The sequence below is a fragment of the Rhinolophus sinicus genome, linkage group LG05 (assembly GCF_036562045.2).
Source record: "Rhinolophus sinicus isolate RSC01 linkage group LG05, ASM3656204v1, whole genome shotgun sequence".
Classification (NCBI taxonomy): domain Eukaryota; kingdom Metazoa; phylum Chordata; class Mammalia; order Chiroptera; family Rhinolophidae; genus Rhinolophus; species Rhinolophus sinicus.
Genome location: NC_133755.1, coordinates 49,199,933 through 49,221,127, shown reverse-complemented (window position 1 = coordinate 49,221,127; position 21,195 = coordinate 49,199,933). Strand labels below are relative to the sequence as shown.

The following is a 21,195-nucleotide window of genomic DNA, read 5'->3' as shown; positions in this document are numbered from 1 at the left end:
GGGTTGTGAGTGGAAGGATGCATGTCACATCTGGCTGGAGCATTTCATTGCTAGCCAGGGACCCTCTTGCATTTTCTTCTTTTGCAGCCGTGATGGTGGAAGCAGGTGTTAAGAAATAGTCTCCACCAGCCTGGCTCCCAGAACAACTAATGAGCAGAGATCCTGCTGACCCTCATCAGACATGTAGCATAGGCAGAGATTATAAACAAAGGTTGATACCGCTGTTGTTTTCTGTCATTGAGATTTGGGGGATTAGTTGTTACCAGAGCAAGACCTAAACTACCCTGATTGATTCAATGTTCTTTTGCATGTTAAGGTTCTTTTCATCTCTGTGTGTAGATCATGAGTCAGAGAGGCTTGGGTTTGAGGCCGAGTTTTACCACTTAGAGTGACCTTGGCTAATCTTTCTAAACCTCAGTGTCCTCATGTGTCAAATGGTGATCATGACTGTACTGACTTCAGTGGTTGTAAAGACTAAATGGGATCACACAGTCAACACACTTTCCACGGTGTCTGGAAGGTAACAAGGGCTCGGTAAAGTACTACTTACTGAGTTACTAAATAGTTAACTATTACTCAGTTACTTACTATTTCTCCTTGGTACTGATCTAAAATGTACTCTGTCCCAAATCCTCATGGTAGCCTTTAGCATTGGCTGCCTGGAGCCCTTCTAAGGTCTTTCTGTCTAAAAAGCAAAAAGTCTGGGTGTGTTTCCTGCTGCTTTTACATCCCTTGCAGCTTCCACCAGAATAGGACATTGCTTGCAATAGGCATTGTCTAATCCATGCCTTTAATGGATTACATATTTGTGATTAAAATTGAGAAGATATTTATGCCAAATGAATTAAAGAATCAGCTCAGCCAAATTGAAGAAATCTAATTACTTTTTTCAGTATGAACCTGGCATGTCCGAGAAACATGTCAAGAAATGTTTAAATACCCACTTTGTCTTTCGTTGCTGAGTAATGGCTAGGAGAGGCAAATCCAGTCACTTGGCCACATATTAAAAAAGACACACATTCCAAATTACCATAAAGCAAATCCCATTTGCATTTATATGACAGCCAAGTCTCACTAAGGGATGCCAGAGTTTGTTCCTGGACCACTGGGAGTCCTTTAGCATTTGGAGATAATTACAGGTTATCTTAGGACGTGTGCCTTCCTCCAACACTCCTGGATTCTATTCTCAGCTTGACACTGAGTGTTACCAGTTCTCCACAGCTCAGGAAACTAGAGGTAATTACTTGGCTGACCCAGACAGAAACACAAAACAAAACATTTTTGCCTTATTTATTTTTGACCCATATGCCAAACCTTCCAATTTGTAGACAATTTTACCAACTATTTCCTGGCCTGATAAGTCCTCTCCAAACCTAGAACCTAATTGGAGGAATATTTAAAACCAACCATCTCAATACAAAGAAAAGAAGAAGGAGAAGGAGGAGGAGGAGGAGGAGGAGGAGCAGGAGCAGAAGAAAAGGAAGAGGAAGAGGAAGGAGAAGGAGAAAGAGAAGGAGGAGAAGGAGAAGATGACAACATTCCTGGTCCCTGAAAACTCTTTTTTTCCCTAATGTCTCTTAGAAGTATTACTGTAGCATTTTCAAAGTACCTTCTAATGAACTGTTTCCCTTATTCAGTGTCGCATCCTCTTTACTCAAAGCCCTCTTACAAAGTCTACCTGAAAACAAGCTACATCTGTGTTTTTTAACACATCTACAAAGTTGAATTTCCCTCTTCCATCAGGTTCAATCTGAACAAATCACCAATTTATTGGACTTTTAAGTATGCTATCATCAGATACCCTTAGAGTCCTATCCATCAGTTAACCCTCAGATCTCTGAAGCATCTCTATGGGTTACAGGAGGTTGGAGTCCCTAAAACTTTCAATCAGAGAGAGCTGACTTAAGAGCAGAGCAGTAGCTCTTCAATTAAGTAAACTTAATTGCATAATGCACCATCATTTACTGAAACTTTGATGCAGGAATTTTAAATTCCTGGAATCTAACCAGCTCTAGTTGGATTGACATGTGCTTCCCATTATGACCCAACTGCACAGGGCAGTGATGAGTGGAAAGAGCTGGGCCGGGAGTCAGGAGCAGACATCGCCCCAGCTCTGTCATGATCTAATCCTAGGTCGGTGGGCAGGTCACTTCATCCAACGGGTTGACAAAGGTTGAAAAATCTTCTCATCTGTAAGTTAGGGACAGCAGTGCTTGCCCTAGCCACCAAGCAAGGTTGTCTTTGGGGCACTTGTGAGATGACATAAGTGTTGGGAGACTTGAGTTTTGACTCTAAAGATTTCTTTTGTAAGTTAGTAGCTGGGAACCCAAAGCATATTTCCCCAGAAACATAATACTATACCTGGTAGTGAGGTTCCCTGCCTAATGCTATAAAAATCTGTTTAATGACCAGGTCCCTGAAATATAACACATAGTAATGATGCTACACATCATAACATAGTAATGATGCTACACATCATAACCATAATTGGATGGGATCATCCAATTATAGGTCCTGGGGTTGGAACTCTGAGTGGCAAGACGGGGTCCCCTTCTATGTGGTAAAGAGAAAGAGAAAACTGATGCTGTACAAAAAGGAAGTACAGATGCTTTAATGGGGAAGAACACATGGTGAGCCTGTGGGGGGGCCTTTAAAAAAGTAAAGATTTATTGGGTGACAGAATGTGGCTTTAGCAACTCCTATAAATAAAGCTATTCAGTGCTTACTGTCACCCTCACTGTCTCCTCCATTCCTTCTGCCGTCTATGCTACCATCCTATTTTCTTTAGGGCACACATGAATATAGCCAGCCCTTCCCTGAGACTCATGATAAAGAATCCCCTTTTTCCTTTTAAGTGACTGATAGCTCTATAAAGAGACCGATATATGGTACATAAATATGTAGTGTGAGAGAAAGGAAAGATACATCATGTATGTGGGTTGGTCAACTGGGTGCATTCATCTTACAGGACCCCCTGGAAGACTGAAAGGAGGCTCCTTGACTGTTTTTCTCTGGATAGAGGGCTTCCAAGTCTGACTTTTGAAATCCATGATTGAATTCCCAGCAGTCCACTTTTCCTGACTGTAACCAAAAAAACATGTTTAAATATGAATATGAAATTCCATCGGTATAAAGCTCTTTGAAGCTCAGTCCACCAACGCCATCACCGAAGCCGTTAATAATGCCCTATTGTGTTACGGTGGTAATCTAGGTTGTCATTATGAAGTCTTTGCTCCTGGTTGAGAAAACATGACATTCCATTAAATGTATAATCTGGGTTCCCTTCAGGCCAGAGATACATCCTACTTCAAGTCAAAATGAGCTGAGATTTAATGTCATGGAAAAGAAGAGAACTATCCACCGGGAAAAAGGAACTTGTGGGGTGAGGAGAGGAATGGTGAATTCAGTGCCCTGTGATCCACTCATTTCAGCCTGTAGACAGTGTCCTGATGGCCAAAAGATCTTAGAAGCCCAAGAAAAAAACAAGTCAGCATTCTTTCCCTTTCCATTCTGCTGTGTGGGGTGCTGGACAGCACTGTCTGAAGAGGTTCTTTCTAGGCTAGAAGCCCATGTCTTTAGGGCCCACCAAGGGGCCTAGAAGCCATCATTGCCTGTTGGCCCATCCCCCAGCTCTGGGCTCCACAATCACATAAATTAGCCTGGATCGAGATGGCAAGCTGAAGTTGTTCATGCTATCATACCAAGTTCTAGCAACTTTTTCATTCAGCACAAAAGTATCCCTCTCTTCAAGCAATAGGACAACTAAAGGAAGTCAGAGAAGTCCACCAAATATAAAGGTAGGTGCCTGTAAAAGTCTCCCCACCATTTGCTTCCCAGAGCATTTTGGGGTCTCTGATGTACTGCAAAAGACCCTACGGCTCATTTTGAAATTTGCCGGATTAAATATAAAAGAAGCAGCATCCTCTATAACCGCGAAGGGCTCGGAGCTCAGCACGCTGGTTAGAGATCCTCCTCACATTTGAAATGATTTTTTAAAAACTCAAAGGAACTTATTTTTGTTGAACATAAAAGTAGTCTCTGTTCATTATCGAAAATTTTGAAAATACAGAAAAGCATAAAAACAAAATTTAAAGTTTTCTAGAGAGAAATACTACTCCCTATTGGGTAAATAGACAGACACATATATGTCTGTTTAGCTTTTTTACAAAGGTAGAATCATCATGTATATATATAATGTTTGTGTATTTTCACCTAAGAGTATATTATGAGCATTAAATGGTTTTCCTAAAATATCTCAAAATCACACATCATATGCATATACCATACTATGCATTTATCATGCCTTACTTAACAAATCCCCTGTTGTTGGACATTTAGCTAATTTTCAGCTTTATTATTATTATAAATAGCACTTCCATGAACATACATATAGGCACTTGTATGGGACCATCTTGGAATTTTCCTTTAGGACACGGAATTGCAGGATGGAAAAGTAGAACCCCATTTTTAAAAAGCATTTGATACATGTTGCTAAATTATCTTCTTGTCTTCACTATCCAATACGGTAGCCACACGTGGCTACTTAAATTTAATTAAGTTAAAATAAAAGAAAAAGTTCCCTTCCTTGACTGCACTAGCCACATCTCACAGACTCAATAATAACCACATATTGCTAGTAGCAACCATACTGGACAGAGCAGATGTAGAACATTTCCATCATAACAAAGATCAATTGAGCTACACAAGTCTGCAAAGATTGTACAAATTTATATTTTTCTTAGTAAAATATGAGAGTGCCAACCTCTCACAAACCAGCCAATACAAAATACTGTAATTCTTTAAAAATCTTTGCCAACTTAATACAGAATATATCTTGATTTTGCATTTCTTTGATTCCTAGTAAAGTTGAACTTTTTCGTTTATTTATTGACTTTCATTTGTGTGTGTGTGTGTGTGTGTGTGTGTGTGTGTGTGTGAATTATTTACATACTTAGCTTATTTTCTATTGGGGTGATCTTTTTAAACTGCTTTTTATATACACCGGGGTGTCAAAAAATGTATATATATAGGCCTTGTATTCATCTTTTGTTGTCATATATATTGAGTTTTACAATTTTAATGCAACATTTTCCTTCTTAAAATGTGTATACATTTTTTTGGCACCCTCTATATTTAAAGAGAAATTTATATTGCAAAAGTTTCTGTAACTTACTATCTTTCATTGATGGCATTTTTTTACTTATAGATATTTAAGTTTTTAATATATTGAAATCTTTTCATAGTTTTCTGTATTGTTTGTACCTTGTTTCAAAGCTCTAAAACTAAGATTACTGTAATATTCATCTAAAATTTCTAGTTCTCTCATCGTTTCCTTTTAAACATTTAAATTTTCAATTCTTCTGGAATTCATTTTGGTGTCTGGTGTAAAGTATAAATATAACCTTTTTCTTTTCCCATGTTACCAACCATTTGTCCAAGAATCATTTTTAAAAATAATTAATTTCCCCTGATTTGAACTTCCACTAAATGCTTACATGTCCTTGGATCTATTTCTAGATTTTTCTACTCTGTTCATCTACTCTTTGGCCTTTACCGTCCTGTTTTTATTAATTTGCTTTATAATATATTTTAATATTTGGAAGTATTTCTTCATTATTCTTTTCCAAAAATGTTTTAGCTCTTTTTGCCTGTTTTTTTTTTCTCTAACATAAACCTAGAATCATTTTGTTAAATTCCTCTCACCACCAAAATCTTACAGAACTTTTATTGAAAAGTTGAATTCAGTTTATAAATTGATTTGGGGAGAATTGATGATCTCTACAGTTTAGAGTCATTCCATTCAGGGATATGGTGATTCTGTCCATTTTTTTCAAGTTTTCTCGTATGTTTTTTTGAACTGGCATTTTTCCCCCTTTTTCTTTTTAATGCACAATAATGGGCATCTCTGACTATTTTCAGACACAAATCTCATCTGTGAGCTGGTGCTCCCAAGCACTAGAAGTAACAAAAGAAATTCCATTTCTTAGCATTGGAGTATATTTTCAGTATCCACCTTCTCATAAATCTGCAAAAAAGAGATCTCACTTTTCATCCAAAGAATCTGGAGTTCAAAACAGCCTTTACGGAAAAAACTCAAACTCCAGGGGCAACTGCAAAGCACATTTGGTTTCTAGCTGGCCAGTTTATTTTGCAGGACTCTTTTTCCAACTCTCAAATACTTTCCAGTCTGTGAAATTCATCTCCCCACCACTGTAACAGCAAGCGCCTCTCCTGGCGCTGGGGAGCTCACAGTTTTTTAAAGAGTATGGATCTTCTCTGAGGGACTTTTTATTGTTGAAGCTGGTTTTTAGTAGATAGCGTGGAGATTCCTTAAATGGCTGCGGCTTGGCAAATCTAAGGGGATTTGGGAAGCGTTTCACGGACCAGAGTTCAGCTCTCCCTTGAGCACAACCAGAAGCCTAACCACTACCCATTTTCGTTGGGAAACCAGGGCTCCTGCACCTCCCTGGTAGCCCACCGGTCAAATCGCCAGGAACTTGAATTCTCTTACATCAAGGGTTCTCAAGAACAGGGACTTTTGACCTGCAGGGGACTTTTGGAAACGTCTGGAGATATTTTTGGTTGTCACCACTGCGGGACTCAGGGCGGGGAAAGGGGGGACAGGTAGGAGGGGTGGTCCTGGCATCCCCACTGGAGGTGGTGAGTAGAGACCTGGGATAATGCTAAACACCCTACAAATGCACAGGGTGGCCCTACAACAAAGAATTCCCCAGCTTGACACTCAATAGTGCCAAGGTTGAGAAATCCGCCTGTACTGTATTTCCCCTAACTGCCGGGTCAGCACACATTACATTATTAGGAACAAAAGTAATGCGTTAAATAGGAGCGTTTTTTAAAAGGAGCCGATTGACTTTCAACAGTCTATGCGTCCTACTTTAGACGTGCCTACCTCTAAACTTCAGAAGTTCTACCTCTGCTAAGGAAGCCTTTCTCACCAAGGTTTCTACAGCAAATGAGAAGGAGTCACAGAAACGTAGTGGATCAACAGCATCTTCACACTCCCACACACGCTCCTTGGTCACAGAAAGCAAGGCAGAAGAGAAGTTTGTCCCCCGATCAAGGAGCGACGCCTGCCCTGCGGGCTCGGGCTGAGGAGGAGAGGGATGGGAGGCGCGCTCCCCTGACAAAGGCGCAGCGCTGGGGCCCGCGGCCACCTCCCGCGGTCCCTCTTGGTCCCTGGACAGGCGTGCCTGTCCCAAAGCGACCCTGCCAACAAGCCCAGCCCGGGAAGAAAGCATCATCAGCTCAGCCTAGGGCAGAACAAGTCAGGCACTTACTTGTCCAAAATGAAGTACAGGTCAAATCCCCCGTAGCAGGCTGGACCCCCTTCCTCCCTGCGTCCCCCATGCCCGGCGCAGATGAGCACAAAAGTGGCCAAAGAGAGACACTTGAAGCCAATGCCGAGGGCTTTCTGCTCCACGGTGGCCATGACCTGCAAGCCCAGGGAGAGGGTAAGGTCCTCTACTTCCCACGCTCCTCGAACTCGCCAGGACCCTCAGGGACGCGCCATTCGAGGGGCCCTCCTCTCGGGCCCTTTATTCCCCCTCGTTCTTCTGAAACTCCCCGGAAGCAATTGTCTGGAGGAGTTCAAGGTTTTCCTTCTGGTTTCCGCTTCGATCTGTTTCTAGGTTTCAGGTTTCAAGAATCCCAATACTGTACTCCGTTTTTTTAAAGGAGCTGCTCTTGACTCGGGCCGGCCGGCCGCTCCCGAGGCTGCGCTGAGGTTTTGCAATTGAAGCAGTTCCGTCCAGACGGTTCTTTGTCCCAGATTTTAAATATTATGGGGTGGGTTTTCAAATTGTTCTTGGTTGGGGGAGTGCTTTGCCTTCTCTCACTCCTCTCTACCCCCTTTCTTATTTTGATGGGGGAGAAAGTTCGAAGGGTGCCACCTTGTGGTCGAAGACGGCGAAAGCGCTCTTCGTGGGAGCGTGGCAATGCAGGTTTTCTTCCTCCTTTTTCTCACGCACTTTTCCTCCCCCCCGCCCCCGCTCCATTACTTCTTCCCCATCCCCAGTTCTCTTTCATTCTCTAGCCTTTTTATCCCTGTTCTTTCCTCTCCTAGCTTACGTCTGCTGATAAGTTTACTGTAAACATTTGATGAGAACTTGTTTCCTCCAATCACGGTGGCTGCTACCCCAGGCTGGGATCTTTGCAAACAAGCCCTTGTGCAAATGAAGCAGAGAAGAACGGGGCCTTTGTGATCTGAATCATCCAAGAGATTTTTCTGTACTACTAGCGCAGATCATAAAAGAGACTGTTGGGGTCCAGCCATGTGGCAGAGAACAGCATGAACACTCCCACAAAGGAGCTTGCTCCCTCCTGGCATGGAAAGCCCGAGCATTCCAGATTATCTCCATCTCCAGATTTTAGAGATTCTGTAATAGTTCTTCTTTTCAGCCTGTGAACTTTGGCTTTTTTCACCCTATCTTTGATGTAAGGCAGAGGAAGTAAACAGCTTACAAGAATATGGACCTTTCAAACATTTGGGAACTTTCAGGGAAGTCTTGTGGTTGCCTTTCTAAAGTGGGAGATCCTCTTTAGAGTGGCCTCTGAGCCCCAGTTCCAGGCAGGAACTCAGCTTTAGCTTCATATGTCTTCCACCTCCGGAGTCCTCAGTGCAACTCATGCTCCATTTTCCAGGATTAGTTCTCCAGACACACATCTTCCCCTCCACTTGTGAGCCTCTAAGACCCTCACTCCCCTATGCGACCATCCTTGGTGGTGTTTGCCCCATCATGTGTACCATGCAATCCTGCTGTCCTGTAATGATCCACTAAAAAATAACTTTGTTGTCAAATAAGTTTTGGAGATTCACAATGTACTGCACTAGCCTTCCTCCAAAATGACCCTCAGTGTTTCTTATCTTCTGGTATTCATGCACACCCGCCCCACCTACACTGAATAAAACTGACCTGTGCATAGTTTATCATACATAGCAGAAATGATGGTGTGTGACTTCTGAGGTTAGGTCTTGAAAAATATGGTGGTTTCCTCCTTGCTTTCTTGGATCACTTGCTCTGGGGAGCCCACTGTCATGTGGTTACTCAAGCAGCTCTGTGGAGAAAGTCTGTATGACAAGAAACTGAGATCCCCTGCCTACAGCCAGCATGAATTTGCCAGTCATGTGAGTGCCCCATCTTGGAAATGGATTCTCCAGCCCCAGTCAAGCCTTCAGATGACTGCAGCCCTGGCCAACATCTTGACTGCAACTTCACAAGAAACCTCAAGCCGGAAACACTCAGCTAAGCCATTCCCAGCTTCCTGACCCATATAAATTATGAGATAGTGAATGTTTATTAGTGTTTTAAGCCTCTAATTTTGGAGGTAATTTATTGTGTAATAATAGATAACTAGTAAATGCCTATTGTAATCCTAAAGCTTTGAGAATTTTTCAGGAAAAAAAAAGTCTAACTGTATTTCTCAGACCTACTTGACTATGAAACTGTTCTTTTCAAATAATACCCATTGACACCCATACTTTGGGAATTACTGCTCTCAAGAAAAAAATGATTGGGGGAGATTAAAATACTCTAACTTGTCCAAGCCTTCCTTTTCCATACCTTCTCCCTCCCCAAAGGGTTGGAAGCCCATCCTGGTCCCATTGCAGCTCTCTGATGAGAAAGAAGGTGGAAAGATCTATAGAAATTAAATGGGTTCATGAAAGCTGGAAAAGCAGGGGGAATTGATTAGAAATGGGAAGGAATATGAGATAAGAAAATGTAGTGGAGAGAACATTGGTGAGTGCCAGGATTGGCAAAGAATAGGAAAGGGCTTGAATGTGGAAAGGGAATTGGGGGACAAGAGGAGTCAGGGAGGCATTAAGAATGCCTTCTCTTAGCTTCATGGCCTCTTAGGTCCTTTAGAGTTTGGGTGACAGAGGAATGTCTCAGAGCTTTGCAGACAAAACTGTCTAAGAAGTTAGTGTGGAAGGGAATCAGAAGTGTCCTAACTCTTCAAAGTTAGACACTATTACTAAAGATAGGTGAGGGTAGAGCTCCCAGAGAGGGAAGGAAATTTAATATGAAACAAAGTTATGGGGGAGGGGAGAAAGTGGAAGAGACTCTCCTGGGACAAAGATGATGCTTTAGAGGACAGAGGGATAATTAGAAGGATTCAGACACTTGAATGGCCCAACTGCCCCCACCTTCTTCCAATATTCTAGAAAGAGATCTATTAATACAAGATGATCATCTCTAAATCTTAAATTGGATCTACCTTCTTCTCCTTTTAGCCCAGAGAAATCCATTTCAGGCACCTCTTCTAATTAAAAGGTTTTGTACCAGTCTCATTCACTATGGGGAGGTGTCTTCCAAATACACCCATGTAGTGAACTTGACATTGAGCAACAGAGATATGATCATTCTGAGGGAAGTTTGAAGTAGAACAAAGATACCCAGAGTCTATAACAGGGGTAAAGAAAGCCCCTGCTGTGCTTCCAACATGGTGGCTCATCAGTTGGCTCATTTGCAAGAGGAGATATTATCAGGTTCTCTGAATTGGAAACATTTTTCTTTGGTTGTTGGGATGTAGCAGCCTTATAATTAGTGCATGTAGGGAAAATGGAGAGGAGTATTAGTCACTTGAGGTTGGAGGAGGACTTGGAAAGAGTCTTCAGTGGGTTCCTGCTAGCATTTCACAGATTAATGTTACAGCTCAGAGATATTCAAGTATCAAGATCCCCTTATGCAAACGTTACCATCTTCTCAAGGGACCCCTCAATGCCCTGATTGGGCTGAAGGTATCTGAGCTCCTAATCCCTTCCAAGGACCCCGGTGTTCTGGAGGAGATTGATTGGCCTTCCCAAGATCCATAGAGATAGATATGTGAGTTTTGGAAGAAACTCCTCTGCCTTTCAAACCCAAGCCAGTGGAAGAACAATATAGATGGTGATGTTGGGGCAATGGATAGATATTTCTAGGGTTCAATAAGCACAAAGGCAAATTAAGCATGCATGTGGAAGAGTTTGAATGGTAACCTGGAAGTCAAGGCAGGGAAGAGCTTCTTGGAGGAAAAGCAGTCAACAGTGCCACATGCTGTGGAAGTCAAGAGGATAAGCCCTGAGAAAGCCCCACTGATTTGACACAGTGTCATTGTGTCACCAAGGAGTATGACAGTGGAGTAGTACAGGGGGATGTTAGATTGCATTGGGTTACTGGGAAGGGGAAGGTTCTCTTTTAAGAAGAGAGAGGGTTAGGGGGTAACTTGTGAAAGTTTAAATGTTTTATATGCTGCAAGAAAGGATACCAAGATATTTAAGGATACCAGGAATTGCAAGTTCTCTGCCTTCCAAAAGGTTGGAGAATTTATCTTACTAGAATGATCATCTTTAGGCCTTAGTGCTGCATTCTGGTTACTATTCCACCAGAATTTGCCAGACTTCCTTTTTTTGAGATAGAAATTGTTAAATATGACCTGCCTGTTCACCAGTGACTCACTCTTCCTCACTTGCTCCCCACTCTCCAACACATGTGACTGTAGCCCTTTCGTCAACCTGTCAAAAACAAAGTTTGCTATCCTGATAATACTGCCATCTATTCATCCAAGAATCTCATTGGATGCTAAAGCCCCATTTGTCTGAGTTCTGGCAAAGGTTTGGGAAAATGCTCCAGATAACACAGACTATCTAGGAAAACTTGAGAAATTTTTTTCTTAGAAATATTTGTTCACAATATGAACATATCTGACACCCTCCACCAAATTTTGTGTCAATCAAATAGGTCCAGTGTTTACCATGTTCTTGGAGGTCCTTCTGATCCTTAGCTTTGGTGGCACCCCATAGGCAACACATCATTTAGTAAAAATAGTCTCTTTTTCATTGTTATGAGATTTCCTACATGCTTGTCTTCCATAGAACCAGCATTCACTAGAAGTCATAGGGGCATTCTCAGAAGCAATTTATTATCTGGAAGAACAAAGTTTCTAAAGAATCTGAATCAGGAAAATAATGGCTTTTGATCATAGGAAAAACAAAGGTACTGGTGATAACTTTAAGTCCAGAGGCAAGATCATGGTCTAGAGCAAGCTACCTCAATGGCATCCCATAGGCCAAGTCATTCACAACTTTAGCCCAGAAACAATCAAAGCCTTGTCAAACCCATTAGTAACATCCCAACATCCCATTAATAACCTTATCCAGAGCTCAGTCCAGTCTAGCTTTAAAATGAATTCAGTCTAATACATTCCTTGATTCAATTTCCACACTAAATCCCTGTTCCCAGCCACACAAAAGCAGAGCTAAGACTCACTTAACACAGGCCCAATCCAACTCTGATCAATCCAGAGCCCAGAAAGAAATGAGGCAATTTCATATATCAGTAAATGTCAGCCCAGAGAGAGATTCTGTTCACAGCACAGCTCAACTAAATCCACAGACCATTCCAGTCCATCCTAAGCCAAACCCAACCTAGCATGAAGTTTAATCACCAGTCCCCTTTTAGCCCAATTCAGCTAGAGTCTAGCCAAAGCTCAAAGCCTACCACAGCAAGCCTCATGAAGAGCACCTTCCTGCAAGGACTCAGACAAGAGATAATCTATAATTCACATCAGCATATCCTAAAAGACCCATTCCAGATCCTTATAAGGATTCAAAGTCTTGAGAACAAAGCCTCTCTAAAACAGAGACCAGGCCAATCCAAACTCAAAATCTAAACAAGGGATGAAATGAACCAGTACAGTCCAGGGAACTGACATATCTGGAGTTTACAAACGTCCAATGGAAGACTATATCAGCAACTCAAGACCAACACAAAGCTAAATACAATATCAATTCAGCCCTTTTCTGCCCAGTTCTGCTTAACCCTGGCATATTTAAGCATATTCAAGACCAAGATCTTTTCTTTCCTTTTTTGCCCCTCTTTCCCTCAGTTTCTGAACCAATGGCATAATGAAGAATTGTGTTTTATGGTCATCCATTACTTACTAAATTGGTGATGAACTCCCTCCACGCATTAGTTTTATAGTTTCTGTTTATAGACACCAAATTCTAAAACCCTCTTATCTATCACCTGAGGTTTCTCCTGTGCCTCTGAGCCAATCTGATTTCTAGAGGACAGTATTCTGGGCAGTATTATTTCTTCCTTTTTGGCTCTTTAATTTGTAATAATTCCATTGTCTTTCTTTTCTCTATTTCAACCCAATGAATTCTGTATGGACCCTTAGTCTTCTTTATGTGTTTATTTATTAATCCCACTGTTTTCTTTGGATTAAACTCACACTTTAGGTGCCTAGATGTATGACTATGATTAAGATTTCAGAGCAAGTCAATCCCCAACCTTTGATGGAAACATGATGGGCAGGAAAACAAAGCCTGTGTAGCAGTACCACCCTTGCCTTGAGCTCTGCCTGTCTTAAGAAGAGTCCCTTCTAGCTTCAGGAATCAATTCTGTCCCAGGGGACATAGAGGCCTCCTCATAATAGATGACATATGACTTCCCCAGTGTTATTCTGACCACAGTAAAGACAAATGATTTTATATTTGAGGTTCCAGGATGAGCTTTCTTCTTAGACATCATATTGGACACCTGCTCAATGGAGCCTGAAAACCTATGCCAGAAAGCTAACCCAGCTCTGACAGCTGCCCAAGCAGTTCCCTAAGGAGTCAGGACTCAGAGGCAAGCTAATTAGGTAAATGCATGCCTTGATACTAGCCACAGCTCCACTCCCAAACCCTCCTGTGCCCTGGTGATCCATGATGGTTTGTGAGTAGGGACAAGTGTCCTGGGGATTCCTTTCATCAAGACTAGAGGCAGCTTAAGTAGCCCTGTCTTGTTCTCTTTGCCAAGGGCTCCTTCCTAATCACCTCTGGATCTTCTTAGGGAAGGAGTATCTCATTAATAAGAGGATGAGACATTTTTCATGTCTTAATTCATTCACAACCTGGGAGAAGGTGTCCCAAAGAGTTGTAATCCAATGGCATATCACTGAGAATTCCACTATGTCAGATCTACTTCTCCTTGGAATTAGCATGGTGGGTGAAGGAAACATGTTGAGTTTCTTCTAGAAGGTAAGTTAACCACACTGTTGTCCCAATACCTGCTTATGCATTTGTGTCTCCCAACTAAACTTTGTGAGGTCATGTAGTATTCATCTCTGTATTTTCAGTATAAGTACAGGGCCTACCCTATAGTAGAAATCCAAAAATTTTTTGAGTGAATGAATGGGTTAACAAGTCTAAAAAATACTATTCTTTTTAATGGGTCATTAGAGCTCAAATAATCAGTATCAGAAAGAAGCATCACTGAATATAACCACTTTCTCAGACATTTCTTTAGAGTTTAGCGATCTAGCATTCTAAGCTAGCAGAAAAATCATTGCTGTCAACAGATTATTGATAGCCCCAAAGCATGTTTCCTATTTGTTTTTTGCATGCATCCTAAGAAACCATCAACTCTTAGTAGTTCCTGGATGAGCTAGAATCTTCATCTTTGCATTTCTCCAAGTTAATCATGTGAATGACAATAATACAGGCAGTAATAGATTTGTGTCACTGGTGGTAGAAAAATCAAACACTCTGAAAGTGGTTCTTCTAAATTTATTACCAAAGGAAAAAAGAACTCAACTGTGACGGTCAACTCTGTGTGTGAACTTGGCTGGAGTACAGTGTTCAGTTGTTTGGTCAAACACCAGATTGATAATCTTTGAATAAAGCAGATTACCTTCCATAATGTGGGTAGGCCTCATTCAAGGTGTTAAAGGTCTTAACAGAAAAGATTAAGGTCCCCAGAAGAAGGAATTTTGTTTGCAGACCACCCTGGGACTCAAGACTGCAATGCCAACTCTTCCCTGGGTCTCCGGTCTGTGGTCCTGCTCTGCAGATTTCTGGACTTGCCAACCTTCACAACTGCATGAACCAATTCCTTAAATCTCTCTCTTTCTGTATATTTTATTGGTTCTATTTTCCTGGACAACCCTCACTAATGCACCAGCTCAGGATAAAGGCAAAGATAATTCTTCAGATGACAGCAAAGTGATGCCCCAGGATAACAGGCATGCGATGGCTTAGAGTGCAGCCAGTCCAGATAGAAGGAGACCGAAGGTCTCGGGAAAGAGAAATTGATAGCTACCTTGATGTGTTGACACAGAAGAGCTAAATCTGACCTCTAAAGTAGAAAGTCAATGGGTAATGTCTGAGGCTGATGAATCAAAATATGTCAGTGTATGCATATCATTTAGAAACCTGCCAATGTGGAAATGCCATAAGAATTAGCTAAACTAGTTGAAAGAGGTGGGGACTGGTAAGGCAGGAAAGGGATTTTGTTGTAAGGCTTTTAGACAACTTAATTTTTAAACTATGTGCTTTTATTATTTTGAGTAAAAATTTACAATATTTTTTAAAAATGAGAGGCTTCAGATTTTGCTAAAGATTCTACTAAGGAATTCTGCAAAATTTGTTTCATTATATTGGATTAGCACAATGGAATGCCATGGTGTCTTTAAAAGTAACAACCATGTGGACTAGATATAAATACATGGAGATATTTTTAAAATAAAGTTCAAAAAATAGAAAAGGTTGAAAAACAAGCAGAGTACAGTGTAATTTAGAAACATTGATGGCGATACCAAAAATCATATATATGATTTACATATATGAATATATTTACATATATAAATTTACATGTATTTACATATATAAATATAAATGTATGTAAATCTTATATGTCATGTGTATGCACAATATATATATACATATGATTTTTAGTGTTGTCTTCAATATTTATAAATTACTCTGTGTTCTGTTTATTTTAATATGTAGATATATACATACACACATCAATATACACATAATTTTAATTCAAACATAAAACTCAGATATAAAATAAAATTAGGAGAATGACTTAAAAACTTTTAGCTCATTAATAAAATGGTATATGACCATTAAAAATGAAACACATAAAGACTCTAAAACACGAGAAACTGTGTTCATTGTGCATTATTACATGAAAAATTCAGAACCTGTGTTGGGTGTGATGGCAACTATGAAAAAGATTCATGTAGATAAGAGCTCAAAAGTAAGTTTTACAAATCAAATATGTTAGAAACAAAAAGAGTAAATTGAAGGAGAGATACTGGATACAATTAGTGTAAAAAGTTAACCCAAGCTGTGAAGGGGGTAATAGCTGGAGTAGGGGAGTTGATTGTGGGAAAGAAACAGGCAAGGTTGAATTGAAGGTTTTGTGTTTGCTTGTTCCTGTGATTTTTTGTTTTTAAGTTAGGAGGTGAGAGATGGAGGGAGGGAAGGAGAGAGGTGGTGGCATTGGCAGGAAGAGGCAAAAAGGTGGTATTCAGAGCACAGAGCGAGAGTTTAGCATAGACCGAGGAACTGAACTACTATATGACAGGAAGTCTATGAGGTGTCATGTATGCTGGATTTCATTCAATACAGCACCTGTGATTTTGATACCATGTTCCTCATTTCATGAATGAAAACCTAAGGTTCAGAGAGGTCAAATAACTTTCTTAAAAAATCTATGTGCCTGCTATTAGTGGGACTGAAAATTGATGCAGCCACTATGAAAAACAGTGTGGAGGTTCCTCAAAAAATTAAAAACAGAACTAACTTTTGACTCAGCTATTGCATTTCTGGATATTTATCCAAAGAAATCCGAAAGGCTAATTTGAAAAGATAGATGCACCCCTATGTTCACTACAGCACTATTTACAATAGCCAAGACATGGAAGCAACCTAAGTGCCTATCAATAGTTGATTGGATAAAGAAGAGGTGGTACATATATATAATGGAATGTTACTCAGTCACAAAAAAGAATGCAATCTTACCATTTGTGACAACATGGATGGACCTAGAGGGTATTATGCTAAGTGAAATAAGTCAGACTGAGAAAGACAAATACTATATGATCTCACTGTGTAATATAAAGAACATAATAAATGAACAAACAAAACAGAAGCAGACCTATAGATATAGCGAACAAATTAATGGTTACTAGATGGGAGGGACACTGGCGAGCTGGGTGAGAAAGGTGTAGGGATTAAGAAGTACAAATTGGTAGACACAACATAGTCATGGAACTATAAAGTACAATATGGGGGATACAATCAATAATCTTGTAAAAACTATGTATTAATGTCAGGTTGGTACTAGACTTACCTGGGGTATCACTTCACAAATTATGTAAATGTCTAACCATTATGCTGTACACCTGAAACTAATATAAAATAATATTGAATGTCAACTATAATTGAAAAAATATATCATGGGATGTAAAGTACAGCATAGGGAATATAGTCAATAATATTGTAATAGCTATGTACAGTGTCAGATGGGTACTTATTGGGGTTATCACGTTGTGGAGTATATAAATGTCTAATCACTATATTGTTTTGTACACCTGAAACTAATATAATATTGTATGTCAACAGTAATTGAAAAAAGAAAAGTAAAAATCTGTGTGTCTGTAAGCAATAGAGCTGGAAAGCAGGTCTGTACTTACAGTATTTGCCTAAGCTCTTTCCACCATGTGACCCTTTGAGACAGTGGGAAGTATGTTGACGTGTCTGTAAGTGGGAATACGAGGAGTTGAAGAAGTTTGGAAAGACTAAGTTTAAACATAATAATCCTTTTTGTGTAATTTTCTTCTACTGCAAGAGTTCCTGGGAACTAGGTTTCCCGGATTCCATTCATAACATAGTGCTTGGCATAACAAAGTACTTAACTTTGACATTTCTTTATTCTACTGCCAGCACACTGGTTTTTGTATCCTCACTTTGCAACTTACCTAAATGTTTTAAATAATAACTGTATTATATTTACGTGGGAGGATGATGAGACGTCTTCTTTAGACTTACAGAAGGGATGAATTCAAACCCAGGGGTGCTGTGTTCTTCACTGTAAATTTACTTCTGCAGAGCAGATGTACCAAGCCAGCAAAAAGGGAAGAATCACTTGAAGAAAAGGGCTGTAATTGCATTTCGTTTCCAGGAATGTTGATGGGTTCCTGTGCACATCCCCCATGCTCTGAAGGATGAAGGTTCAAGAGGAGGTGAGATGCTGCCAGACCCACTGGGACCTTGCCAGCACCATCAGGCCCTGTCCAGTCCTCTACCAAGAGGCCTGTGTTCCTCGGAGCTTGTGAAATAGCACAGCTCAGTGCAGAGTTCTGGAGAGTCAGATTCTCAGAGTGCCTCTTGAATATGGCATTAAGTATGTTTGGGGTCAAAGGCAAAGATTGTCTACTAGTCGGAAGCTTAAGGGTCATTTCAGTCCATCTGAGACTGAGTCTCCCTGAAGGGGGTGAGATGAGGAAATATACCTGTGTGCAGAACTCTGAACAGCCATCCCCTTTCAGCCCCCGGGGAGAACTTAAACTTGTGTGTCCACTTCTCTCCAAGTTGCTGCTAAACTAATTCTGTTAACTTCTTACACCATGGACACCCTTCCCATCTTTGAAGTAAAATAGACTGAAGAGGGAGATGAGCTGATGCTAAAACATTCATTCAAGGGCTTTCACAGTGCTAGCAGGGGAGGCAGGACCAGCACCAAGAGTGGGCTGTGATGAGTTTGGGGGTAAGAGGGAAGATTGCGGAGTGGCAGGTTCTCTGTCCACCAAGGTCCTGCATGGCCTCAGTGGTCAGTGGAGATACTAGCATTCGTTAGTATTCTGGTCATCTACTGCTACAAAATAAACCATCCCAAAATGTAATGACTTCAAACATTAACTTATTATTGCTCATGGTTCTGTCGGTTGACTGGGGCTCAGTTGGGCACCTCTCATTTGGGGTCTCACACATGCTTGCAGCAAGATATGAGCTGGACTTCCGTCATCCAAAGGATAAACTGGGTTGGATGTTCAATATGGCTGGCAGCTGATGCTGGCTGGCAGCTGGGAGCTCAGGGAGGGTGTTTAATTGTAACATGTATGAGTGTTCTCTCTGTGTGGCTTGGGCTTCTTATAGACTGAGATAACAAGTCTTATGTCTGACTCTTAGAAGTCTCAGAAGGTCACTGCTGCTTTTCTGTATTGGTCAAGGGAAGAAACGTCAGGCAAGCTTAGAACTGCAAGGAAAGAATTAGATTCTACTTTTTGATGCAGGAAAAGCATCCATAATAGTTAGGTAAGGAATTGATGGAGGCCATATTTCAGGAGTCTGTCATAGCCTGAATAGACTTCAACCAGAGCATGACAGTGGAGGTGGGCCTAGAATGTATGTAATAGAATGAAACAAATGATTATTAAATTCTTACTCTGCCTGAAATCTTTTGCATACATTATTACATTTAATCTTTTAAAGAAACCTATGCAGTAGTGGGGCAGATTGATTTTTTGGCTCCAATTCTTCACTCTTCTCTGGGTCCATGCTCTTTGCCATGTAATGTTCCAGTGCTTCTTACATGATAAGTACACAAGGGATTACTTCCCTGTACCTTGACTTTTGGCGTGGCCATATGACTTACGTTGGTTCATGGGATAATAGTAGATGTGATGAAAACAGGGGTTTGCAATGTGCTTGTTTGGTTGGCTATGCTCTGTGGCATGTTTGCTCTTGCCATGAGTAAAGTTTCTACCAGGGTGATGCTGTGTCTTCCACCTGGAAGCCAGAATGAGACATGTGGAACAGACCAGAGCCAGCTGGATTCATAATGTGAAACAGAGATGTTCAGGCAAGCCCAGCCTGAGGTCAGCCAATTCCCAGCCAGCTGACCATAGATGGGTGAAAAATAAATGTTTACTCGTGAATGCTACTGGGATTTTGTAGTTGTTCATAATAGTTTACTAAGACAGTAGGCATTATTAGCTCCATGTTTTTTTCCTGGGGCCCTGAGCAGTCAATTAACTTACCTAAATACCAGTTTCTGAATTGAGCTCTGCTTAATCCAGAACCTCACACTGTCTGCTACACTGGTACTATAGGCGATGGGTTAAGGCAGGTCTGAGCAAGCTCCAACACAGTCCTGATGGACATAGGGTGGGGAGTTGGAGGAGTCTAGTTTCTAGGGATTTAAGTGGAAAGTCTCCTCCCTGTATTGTTTTCTTAGAGATTGCTGAGAATTTTGATCTTGGGGTGTGTGTGTAAATTAGGAGGGGGCGGGGGGTTGCTGTGCTGAGTTTCACTGTTTTTTGAGCTATTTCCACTGAAGAGATGAGCAACTGAGGAGGCAGTGTCCCTCTATAGAGCTCAAGCATGAAAGACAGCATTGTTGATTTGGTTGCCTTGTGTGGTTTGCAAAAAGACTCCAAAGGCCCTGGGAGAGCATTGGTCTCATAGAGATGAACTCTGCATGTGTGTGTGTGCATGTGTGTGTGCCCGCGCACACATGCGACAATGGTGGATAGGGACTGGGACCCTGTACCCTAAAGCTCCAACATTTGATAGTCTTCACAGTAAGAACAAACAGAGGACTTGACATTCATTTAAGAGTTAGCTTTTAATATTTACACAGATTATAGTTCCCTCTTTTATATCCTATGCTTGCTCTCTCAATGAATGATATTCTGTGAGTAAATGTATGAGGGAAAAAGCACTGGACTCATATATTTATTTGGAAATAAGTTTAAACTTATAGAGGAGTTGTGAAGATAATACATAGAGTTTTTATATGGCCCTTACCTCGCTTCCTCTAATATGAATGATCATCTTACATGATTATAGCACAATGATCAAAACTGTGAAATCAATGTTAAGACAATAGTAAGAAGATAATGTTAAATAATATTAAGAACTAAAAATACTCTGCCATAAAAAAGGATGAAATAGTACCACTTCCGAAAATGTGGATGGATCTTGAGATTATTATAGTAAGCAAAATAAGTCACACAGAAAAAATTGAGAACAATATGATTTCACTGATATGTGGGCTATAAAACTGAAAGCAACAAAGGAACAAGACAAACAAATAAAGAAACATAAACTCATAGACACAGACGATAGTTTACTGGAGGTGGGGGGTGGTAGAAGAGGGTAAATGGGATCAAATATATGGTGATGGAAGGAGAACTGATTCTGGGTGGTGAACACACAATGTGATATATAGATGATGTATTACAGAATTGTACACTTGAAACTTATGTAATTTTACTAACTATTGTCACCCCAATACATTTTAATTTAAAAAAAAAATGGAAAAAGAAAAGAACTAACGTTGTCAACAATATTATTACTAACATATAGATTTTATTTGGATTTTACCAGTTTTTTCTTCAATGTCTGCCTTTCTGCTC

The 21,195-nt window shown here is 40.6% G+C and overlaps 1 protein-coding gene across 3 annotated transcripts in view; it reads right to left on the bottom strand.

The window, feature by feature from the left end:
• ANTXR1 (ANTXR cell adhesion molecule 1) overlaps window positions 1–7,876 on the bottom strand; it is a 212,354-nt gene extending 204,478 nt beyond the window's left edge. The window contains exon 1 of one of the 3 annotated variants that reach the window (XM_019718386.2): window positions 7,299–7,876. In XM_019718386.2, the coding sequence (XP_019573945.2) occupies window positions 7,299–7,450 (152 nt within the window). In that variant the 5' untranslated portion in view covers window positions 7,451–7,876. The remainder of the gene's footprint in view (window positions 1–7,298) is intronic. The other 2 variants (XM_074332095.1, XM_074332096.1) reach the window with 2 other exon arrangements.
• Window positions 7,877–21,195: the final 13,319 nt, after the last annotated feature.